This window comes from Endocarpon pusillum (genome assembly GCF_000464535.1).
Source record: "Endocarpon pusillum Z07020 unplaced genomic scaffold scaffold7306, whole genome shotgun sequence".
NCBI lineage: Eukaryota > Fungi > Ascomycota > Eurotiomycetes > Verrucariales > Verrucariaceae > Endocarpon > Endocarpon pusillum.
In genome coordinates, this window is record NW_006916644.1 from 99541 (window position 1) to 118491 (window position 18951).

At 50.4% G+C, this 18951-nt stretch overlaps 7 protein-coding genes across 7 annotated transcripts; 5 read left to right on the forward strand and 2 right to left on the reverse strand.

The window, feature by feature from the left end:
- Positions 1–2: 2 nt before the first annotated feature.
- EPUS_02723 (uncharacterized protein) lies at positions 3–895 on the reverse strand (the record flags this gene model as incomplete). Its single annotated transcript, XM_007807851.1, has 3 exons — positions 3–163; positions 254–547; positions 628–895. 3 exons carry the CDS (start codon positions 893–895, stop codon positions 3–5), a joined length of 723 nt encoding a protein of 240 aa, XP_007806042.1.
- A 759-nt stretch (positions 896–1654) lies between these two features.
- On the forward strand, positions 1655–3541 carry EPUS_02724 (uncharacterized protein; the record flags this gene model as incomplete). The annotated part of the gene is made up of 1 exon (XM_007807852.1): positions 1655–3541. The coding sequence occupies one exon, from the start codon at positions 1655–1657 to the stop codon at positions 3539–3541; it is 1887 nt and encodes a 628-aa protein (XP_007806043.1).
- A 394-nt stretch (positions 3542–3935) lies between these two features.
- On the forward strand, positions 3936–5700 carry EPUS_02725 (uncharacterized protein; the record flags this gene model as incomplete). The annotated part of the gene is made up of 2 exons (XM_007807853.1): positions 3936–4119; positions 4181–5700. The coding sequence occupies 2 exons, from the start codon at positions 3936–3938 to the stop codon at positions 5698–5700; spliced, it is 1704 nt and encodes a 567-aa protein (XP_007806044.1).
- A 666-nt stretch (positions 5701–6366) lies between these two features.
- On the reverse strand, positions 6367–7624 carry EPUS_02726 (uncharacterized protein; the record flags this gene model as incomplete). The annotated part of the gene is made up of 2 exons (XM_007807854.1): positions 6367–6707; positions 6799–7624. 2 exons carry the CDS (start codon positions 7622–7624, stop codon positions 6367–6369), a joined length of 1167 nt encoding a protein of 388 aa, XP_007806045.1.
- An 818-nt stretch (positions 7625–8442) lies between these two features.
- On the forward strand, positions 8443–11790 carry EPUS_02727 (DNA polymerase gamma; the record flags this gene model as incomplete). The annotated part of the gene is made up of 1 exon (XM_007807855.1): positions 8443–11790. One exon carries the CDS (start codon positions 8443–8445, stop codon positions 11788–11790), a length of 3348 nt encoding a protein of 1115 aa, XP_007806046.1.
- Positions 11791–12787: 997 nt separating this feature from the next.
- EPUS_02728 (uncharacterized protein) lies at positions 12788–13865 on the forward strand (the record flags this gene model as incomplete). Its single annotated transcript, XM_007807856.1, has 2 exons — positions 12788–12805; positions 12855–13865. The coding sequence occupies 2 exons, from the start codon at positions 12788–12790 to the stop codon at positions 13863–13865; spliced, it is 1029 nt and encodes a 342-aa protein (XP_007806047.1).
- Positions 13866–15241: 1376 nt separating this feature from the next.
- EPUS_02729 (uncharacterized protein) lies at positions 15242–17305 on the forward strand (the record flags this gene model as incomplete). The annotated part of the gene is made up of 1 exon (XM_007807857.1): positions 15242–17305. One exon carries the CDS (start codon positions 15242–15244, stop codon positions 17303–17305), a length of 2064 nt encoding a protein of 687 aa, XP_007806048.1.
- Between the last annotated feature and the right edge of the window lie 1646 nt (positions 17306–18951).

The following is an 18951-nucleotide window of genomic DNA, read 5'->3' on the forward strand; positions in this document are numbered from 1 at the left end:
CATTAGTCTTTCTGCTTCGGCTCCATATAAAGTATCCTTACTGGACTTTTGTCAAGTCTTTCAGCTCCATCTTTCGGTTTTGGGCAGAGTGTGTGGACTTTGGCTTTCTTGTGCTCCAGTAATAGCTTTGTGACCTTACTATGACTATGTTTGCTGGCCAGATCTAAAGGTGTTAGACCAGCCTTGTTCTTGAGATCAAGATTTGCGCCCTTCTTTAGCAGAAACTTGGGTGTCCGTTTCTATCCCTACTTACAAGCATTGTGCAGTGGAGTCCATCCATGATCGTCAACAACATTTACTTTGGCGCCCCTGTCAAGCAGCCGCTGTACCGTCATGTGTTGTCCGCGCCTGGCTGCTTCATGTAGTGCAGATCGACCGACGTTCTTGGGCGGATTGATACGCGCAAGCCGATAGAGCATTAGCTTCACAATATCTCCATTGCCCAAGAGCGTTGCAGCACACAAGGGTATGGTCTGCTTATTGTCCATGGCGTTGATGCGGGCTCCGTTGTCAAGCAATAAAGTGACGACGCTAGCTTGTTTCCGCCCTGGCGCAGTGATCAATGGGGTGCAGCCACTGATGGGGCTGCGTTGGCCAAGCCATTGTCGTCTCTGGATAGAAGTTTACCCAGTTTATCTTCGAGGTATCTGACTTGGCTCAAACAACCTCCAACGGAAGGCGCCAAGGTTTTTGTGGTTCCAAGACTGAGGTGGCCAGCTTCTGCTTGAGCCTGTGTTCGCTTGAGTGTGCTGATAGTCAACGGTAGGCCATTCCTAACAGATCGAAAAGGCCCTGGAACTTTTGCGTCATCGTGAAATTCCTTCAGTCGCTTGAGCACTTTCACCCCCAACTCGACGAATGTAGTGATAATTGCTACGAGTTCTAGAGCCTCCATGACGAACAATGTGCAATGTCAGGACAATGGAAGTCACCATTAGGATGAGTATCTATCAAACACAGTCACTCTCACTCTCACACGCACATGCACATGCAGAAAGCAAACATGCGGGATTGTGATACGCAATGGTTTTTGGTTCATGTGTTATTCAAGAAGGGAGAAAGGACTTATCAGTGCTGTACCTCAGCTGAGCCGCCTTTAGTCATGTAGAGGAATTGTTCCTAGTAAGGAGAAGAAGCTGCGCTTGTCAGGCTAAATCTTCAATCAAACCCTGAAGAGTAAATGGAGCCCGGTAATCTAGTAAGACCGGTCGCGTATGTATTGGATGCTGCGCTCTGTCACTCACACTTGGAGGATTCTGCATACTCCCTGCACAGCTTGAAGAGGGGCAGTGGGCTTGAGGCATTGGGTAGTCTGATCTGGTACCATATTCACCATTTCTTAAGCTTCGTGCCACCCAAAGCTTCACTGGCGATAAGCTCTCAGGCTCTACTGACTGTACCTGGTAAAGAGCGGGTGCTTGGGACTTAGTAAGAAATCCGGTGAATCAAGTCAGGGTCTCAACTAATTAGACGCTGCGGGGAAAATGATGCGACTGTTTCATGCTCATATTCTTATACGTCCATAGCTTTTTCACTTGAGATAATATTAAATATTTAAATATTACCCCGGGTCCGTGGCCAATTCACCACCTCACTCAGGTGTCTCTGTTTTGCTTAGGAATGCGAAAAGCCTGGTGTGTCCTAGGCATCCTCCATGGCAACTCCAATGGGAAATCATGAATCTTCATGGAATACTGCCAATGACCCTGACAGTTCTCAACCTTCACAACCTTCGCACGTCGACCTGGAAGCGCAATCAACCCCCTTCCCTGTGCTTGAAGTGATCCCCGAGAACCTGCGTGTACAAATAGTCGATCCTGGCAAGCGCAGCCATGAAACCACCACGCCTATTACTTCTGTGCGACGGTCTGCTACTGATATGTCGCACGCCTCTGTGAAGTCTTTAAGGAGGCGCGGCAGAAGTAACACCTCGAAGTATGCGCCCGAGCACCTGGGTGGGAAGGCTAGTGCATGGCAGCCAGGACTTGAGCCTGGGGTTGACACGTCCGATCCTGCACCACATTACGACCATAGTAGCCATCTAGACGAATTACATCCTGAGGATTTGAACACTCATTGTGAGATTACCATTGTCGACTTCAGTCAGAACAAGATGGAAATGTATGAACTCGACAACGACGAGCTTGCGGATTTCCTCAAACAGCCAAAGGCAAAGTGGGTGACTTGTCGATGGATCAACGTCAACGGATTGTCATGGGATGTCATTAGGATCCTCGGAAACCACAAAGGCTTGCATAGGCTTGCGGTGGAAGATCTGATGAATACTCGAAACCGGTCGAAAGTGGATTGGTACAACGATCATACATTCGTCATCGTCGCATTGCAGAAGTTGGAGAGACTTCAGAATTTGCATGAGTCATCCAGTGAATCGGACAGCGAAGAAGATTCGAAGCCTCATTGGAAGAAGATGAGAAAGAGCAAGGAGGGCGAAAGGAAGTTGAAGAAGAAGTCTAGAAGAAAAGCGAGGAATGGAGTGATCTGGGACTTTTGGAATGATATTTTGGGGTACAGAAGGCAAAAGCATATGCCAAATCCGAATGAGCTCAACTCAGCCAAAGGGTTTGCGATGACCAATCCAGACGTCCCAACTCACAGCGCACGCACGCTCCAACGTTATCATGCCGGCGCCAACCAAGATCGTGTGGACTACATGGAGAGACACGCCATTCTTAAACCGAAGAACTACAAGGTCATCATGGAGCAAGTGTCCATATTTCTCAACGATGACAATACGGTCACGTCGTTCTTCGAAGCCTCTGCCAAGGCCATTGAAGATCCGATCGTACGGCGTTTGAAGTCCCCCGAAACCATCCTTCGCCAATCCTGCGACGCTAGCATGGTCTTGCAGGCTATCATAGACGCGATCATCGACCTCTCTCTTGAAGTTAGTGGTGCCTATCAGGACGCCCTGGGCGGCCTCGAGTTGGACGTGCTCACCGATCCGGACATCCATCAAGCCAAACGTCTCTACATCCTCACCTCTGAGATTGCGGTCCTCCGTAATGCTGTCCAGCCCATCACCAGCGTCGTGACCGCCTTGAAGGGTCACAAATCTGACGCTCCTGTCAGCACACCAGGGGCTAAGACTCCTAATTTCTTCCCAAAGGAATTCAAGTCAGGCGTTACTATTACGCCTCTCACGCAAACCTATCTGGGTGACGTTGAAGATCACTGCATCCTCATCACCAATAGCTACGACCAAATGCGCCGCTCTGCCGATAACCTCGTCGAACTGATCTTCAACACCATTGGTGCCTACCAGAATGAGAACATGCGCCAGCTCACGCTTGTTACCTGCTTCTTCCTTCCTTTAACATTTCTTTGTGGATATTTTGGGATGAATTTCGAAATATTTCCAGCTATAGCGAATGACGCAGATACATACTTTTGGAGAATTGCGACCCCCACTGTCGTGGCGACGATGATGTTTTTGATGCGGGATCAGATCTGGAGGTGGACTCTCAGGCAAGCAGACCGGGGTTTGATTATCAGAGGAAGAAGAAGAAGGGGGGAGAAATGAAATCCTTCCGCTCTCCTGTGTCTTCCCATGACCCAGGAGGCTATTTAATGAAAGGCGGCGTTTTCATGACCAATTCGACGAAATCGTGATGGAGCGATGTGTACGATTGGTAGTAACCCGAGCGTAGATTAAGTACTTGGCTGGTGGCTAAGATGCCTGCCATCTTGGACACACTCTGTCTTCTGTACACGAATCTTGAAATAACCCAATCTATGTAATCCTTGATGTGTCCAGTCCGAATTGACTGGTCAACCTTGTTTTCGAAATGGCGTGAGTCCGTTCTATCTCGATAGTCGTAAATATTTATTTGTCCTAAGAAGTTTCGTGAACAAACCATGGTGCTTCCCATTTTCAACTCATTCTCGTTTGATTATAGTCTGACTGTTCGTGTTCAATGAGTCGAGGCATAGTTGTTTTCTCTGGCGGCAGTGCTGCTAACAGTCTTGTCGATGTTTTCAATTCCGTGCGAGACAGTAAAAATTGTCCTCTGAGCTACATCATCCCCATCAGTGACAACGGCGGCTCTTCGTCGGAATTGATACGAGTCTTCGGCGGACCAGGCATAGGAGATGTGAGAAGTATGTCTACCTCTACCTGGCTTGCTGCAGCAGAGATGGTCAGATCTTATGATGTTTTCAGGTCGTCTCGTTCGTCTTATACCCACTCATCCGAGGTCTACCGAACGTACTGCCATTGCCAACCTTTTTAACCACCGTCTTTCCTCCTCCTCTTCCCACGCAGCCTCCGTCGAATGGCAAGCCCTAGTATCTGGCACCTCTCCGTTGTGGTCCTTGATTCCCTCCTCCAAGAAACAACTCATCCGCTCCTTCTTCAACCTCCTCAACCTTGAGATACTCAAGCGCTCCCGCCCACCAACCTCAACCTTTGACTTTACTTCTGCAAGTGTTGGCAACCTGTTCCTAACCGGTGCTCGCCTGTTCAGCGGAAGCTTCGAATCAGCTATTTATCTGCTGGGCAGCATATGTGGTGTGCCCGACGACATAGTCCGCGTAATCCCAGCCATAAACAGCAACTTTACCCACCACATTGCTGCCGGTCTTGCCGACGGCTCAGTTATCGTAGGGCAGAACAGCATCTCTCATCCCTCGGAGCACACAGCTCTTGAAGCTCCATCTTCGCCTTTGTCGCCCGGCAGTAAAAAACGTCGCAGCCGTCTTAGCCTAGGCGACCCGGAAGCCATTCCTACGGATGACGAACTAGCAGCAGCGACGCTTGACAGCGACCACGAATTGAAGTATGGAGGAGAAGCAGATCCTGAACACGAGGACGCCAATCTTCCGGGTAGCCTCGCGACGCTTCGCAAACCCAACATCAAATTCTCCAAATCCTACTCCCACAACTCTTCGTCTCCCACGAATGATGACCTCCCCTCCCGTATCGAGCGCGTATGGTACATCAACCCCTACGGCCAAGAAATCTCTCCACCGCCAAATCCCAGAGTATGTGAAGCTATCCGCTCCGCCCAAGCCATCATCTACAGCATCGGCAGCCTCTACACATCCATCATCCCAAGCATTGTGCTCCGAGGCGTCGGAGAAGCAATCCGCCAGTCTCCCGCCACGAGGACGAAAATCCTGATTCTGAATGGGAGTCTGGATCGCGAGGTCGGACCGAGACGCGAGCCATTCACCGCACTGGATTTCGTGGAAGCGATCGTCAGGGCCGGGGAGGAGAGCAGAGGGGTGAGCTGGAGAGGCGTTTCACCGCAACGGGAAGCGGTACCTCCCACCGGCGAAGCAGCACCCGCAGCACCAACCGTCAATGGCACCGCGTCCGCTCCTACCCCGCCGAAACCCCACCCCCCATCAATCCATGCAACATACATAACCCACCTGATCCACCTCTCCGGGGCCTCCGAGATGGTCCCCCACGTCGACGCGTCCCGCCTCCGCGCCCTGGGCATCCACACCGTGAAACTCTACGGCCGCAAGATCGAGGAGACGAGCGCCGATGGGGCGGAGACGCTGGTCAAGGGGATGAAATACGACCCCGAAGCGCTGAAGGGCGCGCTCGACACGATCCTCGGCCGCAGGGGGATGGGCGTGCTGGACAACGCGGCTGCGGGTGACGAGGTCGCGTTGGAGCTAGGGCCTGTGGGCAGGGGTCTGATGACTCGGAGGAATACTCTCGAGGCTTGATGTTGCTTGGTCGCTCGGTCGCTCGGTCGGTTATGGGGATTTTGGCAGTGTTGGGCCGCGCTTCGGGGTGGCGCTTTCATGGTAGATTGGTTGGTAGGTAGGTAATATAAACATCGACCTACAGCTGCTGATGGCGTGTATCTATCTACCCTGTGCGACAGCTCTATCGGATCGAGTCTTTTGGCTGGAGATAGCACTACGATGCGACAGAGAAAAGGAAGAAAATGGAGCAGCATTGCATTGGGCAGGTCAGGTCAGGTCAGGTCAGGTCAGGTCAGGTTCGGTGTCGTAACTTGTCGTTTGGATTTCCCTCCCCCTACTTCTTCTGCTGCTGCTGCTACTCTTCTCTACCTTTGCAAAAGCCTTGTACTGGGAGGGTGTTTCGAGATGGAGTAGACGAGGTCGTTCACGCACAGGTGGGAATGCGGAATCAATTGTTTTCTCCCTCAGATATTGTCAGCCGGTTGGCGATGGTCTGTCCTTTTACTCGTGGCCGGGGAGTGATGCAGCATCAGGCATTGTCAATCAGGGTGGCAAGGAAATGGTATACTCGACGATCATGAGAGGCTGTTTGACTTTTTTTCATATCTGTTCTCGTGCAGGAGCCTCATTTTCCTTCGTCATGCCCGCTATGCTATGCTAATAATCTGGTCGGCCGGGATGGAGTCAGCCATGTTCCAGCGTGGTTAAATCCCTCCACATATCCGCCGAACTCTCTCTCTCGGTCTTGGTCTGCATTCTCGCCCTCCCTGGCATTGCTGACGTCCCATCATTACCATTCCTTCCCACGACTCCCTTCCCCTTCAGATCTCTCTTGGTGGAAAGTTTGATCTCGAGCGGGACGAGCGTGCGGCCGGTGCCTGGCTCGTCTTTTCGAGCCAGCGGTTTGCGGCAGACCGGGCAGGTGCCTTTGCTTTTGCTGTTGTTGGTTGTAGCGGCCTCGTCGCGGCGTTGTTGGGCGCTGAAGCGGAGGGTGTCGAGGATGCATTTGTGGCAGAAGAGGTGGCCTAGGGACGAAACAAATGTTTAGAATATGGAGACATTGTTTGTTGGGGGAAGGGAGGAAGGGAAGGATCTAGCCAGAAGTGGTCTGCTTACCGCAAACTGTACTTGTGGCGTCCTCCGGTGTGTCCATGCAGATAGGGCATTTGTAGGAACTTAGTGGTGTCCGGCCTGGTGGGTCGTCGCCTTGGGTTTGTTTCATTTGCGATTGTACAGCATCTTGTTGTTGTTTTGAAATTGCTTTGGACAGGTCGGATTCGTCGTTGACCTCGGTCAAGTCTACGGCTTCGACTTCTTGTATGCTGTCGTTCCTGACTGGCTGTGGTTGCTGTACGGCAGGTGATGTCTCTGGTGGCCTTTCATGTATCCTTTGGCGTTTTGTTGGGCGCTCATCTGTGTGATGTGGCGGTGAGGAAGCTTGAGGAGATCTTCTTGACTGCGCTTGACTTCGAAGAGTTGGTGGCATGGTTGGGTGTTGGAGTGATCTGGTTGGTGAAGATGTTCGCCAAGGAGTCGTAGTCGTAGTTGGTCTGGTTGAAGCTTGTGGAGGTGAGTCGGTAAGATCAATGACTGGGGAGTCGTCGGTATCGGTTGCGCCAGAGATGTGGTTTGTGCCTTGGCTGCCACGAGGCAGATTCGGAGGCGGATGGGAAAAGTTGTCTGAAATGCGTGCGGAAGAAGCCGCGTTCATCTCAGCTGTGAGAAGGTCTTGATCTGGAACGGTCTCGTCGGAGTCTGAGAAAAGACGTGCGATTTCGAGGGTAGTGGGGTCTCGCCCTCGACTAGTATATGAACTGTTTTGCCCATATTCACTTCTCTGGTCTAAATGATAGCGAGCAGGCGATGGCTCACGAGAGGTTGCGCTGTCTGTAGTATCTCCTTCATCACCGAGCCAGGAGCCATAATCTAAAGTAATACTCATGGTTGCAGCCATGCAGAGTGCTCCTCCTCATTGTGCTGCTATGGCTTCAGACAGTATGGAGTGGACTACTACGGAATATTGAAGTGGGACGACAATGTTGGAGAAGAAAGTTGGGGAAAGGGATTGCTCTGCTTAATTCCGAACCCTGGTAGGTGGGTGGATACTGTCAGGGTGCACATCTTCGCCCCACAGTTTAACTAACGTGACCGGACCACATTTGCAACGTCTTAACTGTCTCTATCCCTACCAAAATGATCAACCCCTTAGTTTTAGCTTGCTGCCATTCTACCAATATGCATTGAACCCAGCACAGAGAATGAACAAACAGCCAGAATCAAGCAAGTTTTATTCACAAAAGGCCCTATTTAAGTTATTCCAATCAATTCTATTTCCAGATTAAGGCCAGCAACCTTTGAATAACCGAAATATGCCAGAACACCAAGCCATTTTTGTTGCAAATGGGGACCCGTTGCACATGTCGTCCGGTTACGTTAGTTAAAGCTTATCGCAGAGTCTGATCGCGTTCATCTCCTAGTAATGCTAAATTCATGGGCAAACTTGAAGCTCTTCTCCCCAATCGAAGGGTCGACGGTGCTCTGCGTCTATCTCGTGTCCCACCATCTTGTTTGCAAACGCCTCGGTGACAGGTATATGCCGCGCGATGCTCTGGTCACCAACAAGCACTCAATGTGCAAGAGGCTATGTACGCACAGCTCAAAAGTTCAGGTTAAGACCATATTTCGCCGCCCGAGCTGCTGCGCAATTGAAGCGACGTTATGCGACGGATGTGGACACAGCGTTATCAGAATCGAGTCGTGATGGCAAAAGTCTATCAAGTACGTTCGATGCTCTTTGCAGCCCCAGCCGAAGCTGACAGCGATCCAGCACCAGCAGACGCTCGTTACAATGAGATCGGCGTCCAGCAATTGAGTAGTTATGTCCATCCTCAGATATTCAACGGTCGATCGAGCGCTCCTCCTTCATCTCTTGTTGAACTTTCCAAGGATCATCTCACGCGACACGATTTATATGGTAGAAACCAAGATGACTCAGGACCGATTGCGTTTGATCTACCATGTGTTCAAGGCCAGACACTGGATGAACATTTCCACAAACTTGGCATGGATGCCTCGGAACCATATCTACAACATGCGAAGCAGTTCGTGACAACCAACCTGCCACCAAGGCCACGAAAGTGGGTACGAAGGAGTGGCTGGACCAAGTATAACAGTGATGGGTCCACAGAAGAGGTTGATGCGCCGCAAGAGAACATGTTGTCTTTCGACACAGAAGTTATGTGGAAGGAGAGCTCTTTCGCGGTAATGGCATGCGCAGCCAGCCCAAAAGCATGGTATGCCTGGCTATCCCCATGGCTGCTCGGAGAAACAGAAAATGACCGACAATTGATACCATTGGGAGATATCTCAGTGCCTCGGATTGTGGTAGGCCACAATATTGGATATGATCGCGCGCGTGTGCGCGAAGAGTACAATATCGAGCAATCGAAGAACTTCTTTGTTGACACAATGTCGTTGCACGTTGCCGTGAATGGAATGTGCTCTCAGCAACGGCCTACCTGGATGAAGCATAAGAAGAACAAAGATTTGAGAGAAAGAATAGCTGGTGATGGCAATCTGCATGAACTCAACACGATTCTCGACAACAGGATGCTAAGCGAAGAGGAGGAAGAGCTCTGGGTGGGAAGGAGTTCTATCAACTCGTTACGTGACGTTGCCAAATTTCACTGTGGCGTCACTATCGACAAAGCTCAGCGGGACTATTTCGGCGAGTTAGATCGTGATGGTGTTTGCGAGAAGCTAGAGGAGCTTCTTGATTACTGCGCAGCTGATGTTGCGATTACACATCGAGTCTATACTAAGGTCTTTCCAAACTTTCTCGAGACTTGCCCGCATCCTGTCAGTTTTGGAGCACTAAGACACTTGTCCTCAGTGATTCTACCTGTCAATGATACATGGGAGCAATACCTACAGCGCGCAGAAGCGACATACCAGAAGCGTTTGAAGGATGTCCAGGAACGCTTGCTGCAATTGTCCGATGCTGCATTGGAGGTCAAAGAAAAGCCAAACATTTTTGAAAGGGATCCGTGGCTCAAACAGCTGGACTGGACTGGCCAGGAAATAAAAATGAACAAGCCCAAGAGAAAGGGGGAAGAGCCCAAACCCGCTGCAAGACAGAAGAAACCGGGAATGCCCAAGTGGTATAAGGATCTCTTCATGTCTAATGCATCCTCAATCAATTTGACAGTGCGGACTCGGATTGCGCCCTTGCTCCTCAAATTGACGTGGGACGGACACCCCCTTGTGTGGTCTGACCTCCATGGCTGGACATTTCAGGTTCCTTATATGGATTCGGTCAAGTACGACAATTCTCCTGTCACAAAATGTGATATGTCAGACGAGAAGAATCCAGTGCTGCGAGATGACCAGAGACACATCTACTTTAAACTTCCTCACAAGGACGGCCCTGCAGCTCGTTGTGCTTCTCCTTTAGCAAAAGGATATCTTCAGTATTTCGAGGCCGGAACTCTATCTTCCCAATTTGCTTTAGCCAAAGAAGCGTTGGAGATGAATGCATCGTGTTCATACTGGATCTCGGCACGGGATAGAATTACTTCTCAGATTGTGGTCAGAGATGCCGACCGAGACCCGGCGTTGGCAGGAAAATCCCAGCAAGGTTATATTCTACCCCAGATCATTCCCATGGGAACCATAACGCGTCGGGCCGTTGAGAATACCTGGCTTACGGCATCTAATGCAAAGGAAAATAGGGTTGGTTCGGAATTGAAGGCGATGGTCAAAGCCCCGCCTGGTTACTCCTTTGTTGGTGCAGACGTTGACTCTCAAGAGCTCTGGATTGCCTCATTGGTTGGAGACGCACAATTTCAGCTGCACGGTGGTAATGCTATCGGGTTCATGACACTAGAAGGCACAAAAGCAGCTGGCACGGATTTGCATTCCAAGACGGCGAAGATCTTAGAAATCAGCCGCAATGATGCCAAGGTCTTTAACTACGGCCGCATTTACGGCGCTGGCCTGAAGTTTGCGGCCACCTTACTCCGTCAGTTCAACCCTAACTTGTCCGAAGATGAAACCAATGCCATCGCCACGAAGCTCTACAAGGAGACCAAAGGCACCAAAACAACCCGCAAGGCTCTAGCAACGTCGGGGTTCTGGCGAGGCGGTACCGAATCATTCGTCTTTAACAAGCTTGAAGAGTTTGCTGAACAAGAACGGCCTCGTACCCCCGTCCTCGGCGCAGGCATTACAGAAGCACTGATGCGTAGGTTCATCAACAAGGGTTCTTTCATGACTTCTCGCATTAACTGGGCCATTCAATCCAGTGGTGTGGATTATCTCCATCTTCTGATCATCAGCATGGACTATCTCATCCGACGATTTAATCTCGATGCGCGTCTGGCTATCACCGTTCACGATGAGATCCGTTATCTGGTGAAATCGGAAGACAGATACAAAGCCGCGATGGCGCTGCAAGTGGCGAATGTATGGACGAGAGCCATGTTCAGCCAGCAGATGGGCATTGACGACTTGCCGCAGAGCTGCGCATATTTTTCCGCCATTGATATCGACCATGTCTTGAGGAAAGAGGTCAATATGGACTGTATCACACCCAGCCATCCAGAGAAAATCCCGCATGGTGAGAGCCTTGACATTAAGCAGCTGCTGGAGAAGGGTGAGGAAGCTCATCTCGATCCTCAGACTGAGCCACAGGGTGGCAGAGAGATTGATCTGAGCAAGATCCACTACACCCCCAGAGAGACTGTGATGAGCACACTCAATTCAAACACTGACCTTCGATATCTACGCGCACAGATTACTAGCAATGATGCAGAGTTGAAAGAGATAATCAAGGAGGTCATGAAGGATGATCCTGCTTCGAAGCCTTCGCCAAGAAGCAGTGGCAGTGGCAGTGGCACCCCTCGGGGCAGAAGACCAAAACCAAAGGTTCCACCACCGCCTTATGCACAGCCGCAGAAGGCGGTACTGATGGAGGTTGAAGAGAGATGGGGAATGGCGTACAAGAATGCTTTCGCCAATGCCAAAAAACCCTGGCTCATTGGGCATGTGCAGAAAGGGCAGGCCTGGAATAGAAGAGCAGGCACTGATGATGGGTTATGGGAGGTTTGAGTGAGCGACAACACCCTGTTTACTCTGTATATCAGCTGTAGAAGTACGGCAGGCAGATTCTGCTACCTAGCATGTGGCGATATGAATAAAGGTATGCCAGGACAGGAGTATGCTAAGATCGGTACAGTCAAGAAGAGATGCCCATAATCTTTGGCTGTGCAACCTGACACGACACAATGAGCCCGGAAAAACCATTGTACTGGGTTCGACGTTACACGTCTCTTGCCAGGCCTCTTGTCTCACCAAGGGTTGATCGTGGATGCAATTAGGGGCTACACAACACTGCAGTAGGCAAGCCCCAGTACTTCTCCCATCCATGAGACACGAGATGTCCTTAGCATCTGAATCCTCTCCGGCCTTGTCGGTCCTTTTCGCACGCCCCTCCGTTGGAAAAACTAGCAACATTATAAATCTGGGTTTGAGTTAGGTAGGAGGAGCAGTTTTTGGGCGTCATTCAGCCCAATCAGAAGATTCATGACCGGAAAAGCTTAACAAGTGGTGACGTCGGCAAGCGGACTTCCGTGCACCGATGCACATGGCCGGAGCAGATAAGCAGGGGTGCCCTTGCTATTCTTTGCTCTTCTTTGCCAGTGATTAACTGGCGACATGCCATCAAACGGCGCTCTGCCCCCCGGGGACTGGGCACTTTGCCATCTGTGTACGTACTGCGGTAGATTACCTATCTAATTGTAGCATGGAAGAAGCGTGCCTCGGAAAGCTGACCCTGGAGGCCGGGTGACCTGCAGCTCTTATGTCGGTAAGCTCTACCTCATTTCTACCGTGTCTCTCTTTCTACTTGCGGAAGCCATATTTGAAGCTTCGCCCCAGCAACCAGGCCCCCTTCCCGGATACCTCTTAATACATAGTAATCCGCCTAATCATCGACTCACCTTCGAGGGGAGAACATTAAGCGTACCTACGCGTTGGAACCTCACGTATTCTGCAAATCTATTCGAACTGTCATTGCAAATCATATCTACCACGGTCAGCGGGCATCATGTCTGCCCAGCAAGATGTCAGTCAACCTTCACCCCAAACTCTCTGGAGAATCTAACAGTTACTAGGGAAGGCCTCTGTCAGGACCACCCTACCCTCCACCAGGCGCTATTACGGGTGGCGTCCCCACAGTCAGTGTCGATGTGCCTATCTCTGCCGTCTTCCTGGCCCTCTTCATCGGTTCCGCGGTGGGCCACATGACGATCTTCAAGGTCAATATGAGGAGAGGTCACAAGTTCATCATGTCAGCCCTGATGTTTGGTTTCTCGATGGCTCGAGTGGCAACGATGGTGATGCGCATCGTCTGGGCGGCACGAAGTACGAATATTCGAGTAGCAATTGCTGCTCAGATCTTCACCAGCGCCGGCATCATCCTGATGTTCATCATCAACCTCATTTTTACCCAACGGATTCTTCGGGCCGCTCATCCTCATTTCGGATGGCACAAAGCGGTGTCGATCGGTTTCAAAGCCCTCTATGCTCTCATAATCCTCATGTTGATCATGGTGATCACGACTACGGTGCAAAGCTTCTACACTCTCAACCGCAACACTCGTCGGATCGATCGAAATATCCAGCTCACCGCAGCTAGCTTTCTGACTTTTGTGTGTTTCCTCCCTTTGCCGTTGGTCATCTTGGGTGTAATCGTTCACCGTAAAACAAGATTGGAGAAATTCGGAATCGGTCGCTGGCGGACCAAGGTTGGCATTTTACTTGCCAGCACCGCTCTGCTCACTCTGGGCGCTGGTTTCAGGTGCGGAACAGCTGCCATGCCGCTCCGAGGTCGTAACAATCCGGCTTGGTATAATGCCAAGTGGTGTTACTATTTCTTCAATTTTGTTATCGAGGCGATTGTCCTTTACCTCTACATCCTTGTCCGTGTGGATCGAAGATTCCATGTTCCGAACGGTAGCAAACGAGCCGGTGATTATAGCGGTCGCAACAAGCAATTCGACAAGCACGACAGCCTCCATAGCGAAGGGTGGATGGAGACAAGGATAATGAGCGAAGAAGAGGTCTTCGATGATGAGGAATTTTGTGACTGTGAGGAAGGTCCTCTGAAAGACGTTGAGAGATAAAAGTAGGCGAAAAACTGGATGTGAATTGAGTTATGAACGGATGATATTAGTTCATGGTTAGCGAGGCGTCCAGGATAGAAAATATGTTGTATTAGCCAGCGGGATCAACCCCATTCATCACATGTATTATCAGCCGCCAATATAATGCAGATTGCATCCAATGAAGAGCACAACAGATTCTGAGACATGAATATGCACGCAGAGCGTGACTATTGACATCAGCAACTCCACAGAAGCCGGATATATTGATCGATATAAGTGTGTGCTTTGGTTCTATCGCATTCAACCAGCTACTAGTAAGTACTATGTATTCAAGCTGGAGGAGAAGTCAAGACCAATTTCGACCTCGTTGTCGGAACGGAATAGACTCACCCGGTGCCTATTTGGTACTAGTCTAGCGGAATGCGGCCATCACTTCGGGAACGCGCCGGTCACAACAAAGAAGTCGAGCCGACTTGGATTACTGCTGTGCATCTGCTGTGCATCGACTGTGCATCGACACTGGGGCAGTCTAACAACAATACAGTGATATCGTACATGACGAATTGGTGTGACCGCAGTCGCCCGGAAGTGATACACACTTGTATCAGAATTACGGCCGGACGAGGTGCTGAACAAGAACAAACACTTTCAAACTCGATGCAAGCACGATTATGCGACTGAGTCTCTGAAGCATCAGAACTTAGCTCCAAAAGTTACCTGGTCTCCTGCATAGGATATGTCCAACGGAATTTTTGATGTTTAGGTCAACGAGCTAGATCGGTTGTTTGTTGGCATTGAAGTGTGGTCGAAGCTATCTGAACCGGGTCACAAACCTAGCTTTCGACGACTGGTGCGCGCAGGAAATCCAAAAATCGCGGGCTTTGCCTACCTTGGATCATAGAAGTGTGGGCGGCTCATTCTTCTTTTCCAAGTTCTGGGGCGGTGGGCGGGCCAAGCAGCTTCGATGGTAAGTGAACACCATGAATATCTTCGTGTGTCCCAGTTTGGAAATTGCCGCGCTTCAATTCAGAGCTCCAGCACTTCTGGTTTTCGTATCGTTTTTAATTCACAATCTATGTTTCTATGTCTAGACAACATCAGCCTTGCCAAGTTGAACAGATGCAATTATCGCGTTGGTTTGTGGATTCAGAATTGCGCTCTTTATGTCTATCATCTCTTCCTGGCTTTGGCACCGAGTGACCAGGTGATTGCTTCGCATTTTGCGTATCTTTTAACCAACTTGTTCTGTCGCCTAGAACATTTCTTTAATACTGGCGTCCCTGAACAACTTATTTCCGAGCGAAGACACGACATTAGGTCTGTCCTGGCAATGCTAACTTTTGGTTGCTCAGAACCAGCACAAATAACCAAATTTCCTGTCGCCCTACACCATCATGCCTCCACGACGTACCACGCGTGCTGCGACTTCCACACCTACTAGAACTCTTCCTGCTGCCACCAGACCGTTAAACCACGGCAATACTCCAGGTAGAACAGCCACCCTTGAAACCACCCCACTCCCCGATGTCGAAGCGGAACTATCGTTTGCATATGGCTCGTCCAATACGAAACCTCTACCCTTGCAACTAGTGGCGCATAAGAAACAAAGCCACCAGCAGATACTTGAAATTGTTGATATAGGGGTTGTTGAAGCTAACAAAAACTTCGCAGCTCAAGCAGTCGAAGCCGAGCAGTATGGCACCACAACTGCAGTAGCTCGTGCGGCGCGAGCTGCTAGACGATCTTCAGAGCGTGAATCCAGAGCAAGTTCGGTCGAAGAGGATCAAACGCCGGTGCCGCAAATATCCCGCCGTCGGAAAGGCTTCTCCACGGAGAAAACCAACCAATGGCTTGACGACATTGAAGAAGAAGCTGACTCCCAAGAAAGAGCCGGTACTCAAGACGATGCCGGTTCGCAACGGGTATCCTATGTCCAAGCGAAGGCTGGTACCCAAGGAGGGCAAAATGCTCAGGAAGAAGCCGGGTCTCAAGGAGATCTCAAATCCCGTGATGATTCCTCTCTCTCGAACAATTCTCATCGTTCTCTCGACCGAGACACGGAGTCATCTCCTCCGGAAACTCAACGTGGACAGTCTACCATGCCCGACCTCAACCATTGGGACCACACCTATACACAAGAGCGTGGCCTTCACTCTCAAGGCACCACTCAGCCTCCTACCGATGCTTGGAGTAGATTCCTGTGCTATGTGACAGATGTTCGCGACTTCTTTCTCCTCCGGTGGAACCGTATATGGTGGTATTTTCACGACTATTCCTTTGAAAAATTCCGGACTCACTGCTATGAGTTGGCTTTTATGGGTTGTATACTCTTTCTGATTTTTGCCGGCGCGCTTTTCATGACAACTGTATTCTGCTGGTGGTTCTGTGAGACGCCTTGGTCTCTCAGCCCGTCAGGATCATGGCACCACCGTGTCAACGGCATGTGCAGATATACCGCAATGGACTGGCGGTCAAGGGATACCACTGCAGATGCAACCTCAACAGGCACTTCCGCGTCGCAGATCAGCCGTCTTATGAAACAGATCAAACGTCAGGAGGAACTTGTCCACGATTTGCAAGCGAAACAGTCCGTCACATCTGCCACCGTGGACGAACTCACCGAACGACAAGCAGAACTTTTGAAGTACCAGTCTGAGCTCCAAGGCAAATTGGCCAAGGCCGAAGCCGCCCAAGCTGCTTCTTCATCTCGATCCTCTAAATCTCCATGGCAATCACCCTACCTAGCCCCAATCTTCAAGCGAATCAACTACGCATCCCCTGGCCTTGGCGCAGTCATCGACCCCTACCTCACCTCGCCCACAAAAGCAAAACACTTTCCTTTTTACCAACGTCTCCTCCTGGATAGTGCCGGCATCAAGAAATACCAATCTCGACCCCCCATCCAAGCATTGACGCCGTGGACCGAAATTGGTGACTGCTGGTGCGCGGCTCTGACCGAAAGCCCCAACCATCCCACATCAAAGTCGAAAATCCAGATGGATGGCCGCAATGGCCGTTACGTGCAACTAGCCATCATGCTAGGCTATGACATCTTTCCGGATGAAATCGTGATCGAACACCTACCAATCAAAACCACTCCCTTCCCCGGCATCGCCCCCAAAGATATCGAAATCTGGGCCGATTTTGGCCATCTATCTCACAAGGAATTCGCATCGTTGACAGCAGGTCCGCGTGGGTTAAAAGAAGTGGAACTGTATCCCCCAATGGGGCTGCTAGGGACATTCCAGTACGACGCCGTGGCCAACGAGAAGGAAGGGAGATACGTGCAGGTGTTCCGCTTGGAGTACAATCAAAATCAGCACGATGAGTTTTGGACCAAGAAGCTGGTGGTGAGGGTCAAGCGGAATTGGGGCGGAGAGAACACGTGTCTATATCGTGTCAGGGTGCACGGTGTGCCTGTACATCCACATCCGGAGCTTGTGGCAGAGGATGATTAGTCAGGGAGGAGGAGGATGCTCTGAGGAGACAAAAAGAGTGCTGAGACGAAGTTCTGGGGCTGGTGGGATTGGGCTGATCGAAAGACTGTCCAGTAACGCCGCATATGGATAGCAAAAACACACACGTATGTTACATAATTGCTCGATTCTAGGTTATGACTTATGAGGGCTTCACAGGCTTATCACCCTGGCATTGTTGATGCAACTCCATGCCAATCTTCTAGTTAGGCTGGAGGCATGCGATCATGACTACGTACAGGAGTAGACCGAAGCCTGGGTAAGAACCAATCTCGACCTAACTTAGTAATAAGTAATGGCCCCAAATCGCCTGCTCCCACCGCCCATCACACAGTGTCACTCTTGCTCTGTATGTATGTAATTCTATACGAGAGAGCTTCCACAATCTCCTCTTCGGATGTTTTGATTTCAATCCCTAACTTTCAAGGTATGTAAGAATATCACAGCCCCCAGCAGCCCCGTTTTGAGATCTATCCGAACCCCTCCCCCCGCTCGATTTCTGCCATGTAACTTGGGGGATCCATGACATTATATCCGCACCCGCCCAGTCTCGCGCTGAAAGAAGTCCAAGCGAACAGAAACAAATATGCTAGACACGCCGACCAAGACCAAGCGTGCTGTTGTTGTGGGGCGAACGGGTCCAGAAATCCACGGTAGCTTGCGAAAAGAATCTCTTCATTTTCAGAATTTTTGGAGAAAAGCGTGCCTCAGCTTCCTGGTCCTGGCTCTGGCTCTGGCTCTCTGAGTCAGGGCAGACGTCAACCCAGTCCTTTCAACCCCAGTGGGGAAAACCTTGGTGTGAATTGTGAGATCGGGAAACTCATCAGCTTAACAACTAGTTAGTTAGGCTGATATTCCATCGCTTCGTTTCTCCCTCTCCCCATCTCGAGATTCGAACACACACATATCTCGTCAGGGGGGGTTTTCTGAGGGTTTTTGAAATATCCAGTACGGCGGACAAAGTCGAGGGGGCTCCAAATATTTTTTAGTTTTTATTGAAGAAGTCAGACGGGACGGCGTTCGAGCGCGGTTGAAAAAGCCCGGGGGCGATGTAAGGAAAACCCTGCTTACGTGACAGGCTGGTGACGTTGCGCATCAGCATACTTTGAATTGTGGTATCGAGCGCTCTCTCTCTTGAGATGGAGACGAGCAAGCAAGCTCTTGATGGCTTTGCCGGCTTCGAAAGTGCCTTTGTTCGCCAGAGTATTAGCCTGCGAAGGAAGAGTTGATGTCTGGCCCTTATCGGGTATTGCTCGTCACAGATGTCGCATCTTATCTTCACTTTGAGGTTGGCGCATGGTGGGTAATGATATATATATATAAATATAGATCTCAAGATTCGGCTGTGGTCTCCACTATGGGCGTAGTGGGTGTTCTGCCTTCCATATCTAAGGATTTGGTCAGAGATCAATGTCTTACTGACCACTGGGGTTGAGAAGTGCTTCGACCGAGGCGAAGCTAGAGTAAACTGCTGTGACTGCTGGCTGATGGTTCAAGTGCTGAGCACACCACGTTAAGGAAAGCCGTCAGTTTTCACTGGGCTGATCGGACCATCCACAACACATTTGGCTGGGGGAGTGAAGATTCCGGCCTGATCTTCATGCAATGTCGTTTACGGCAACTGAGGA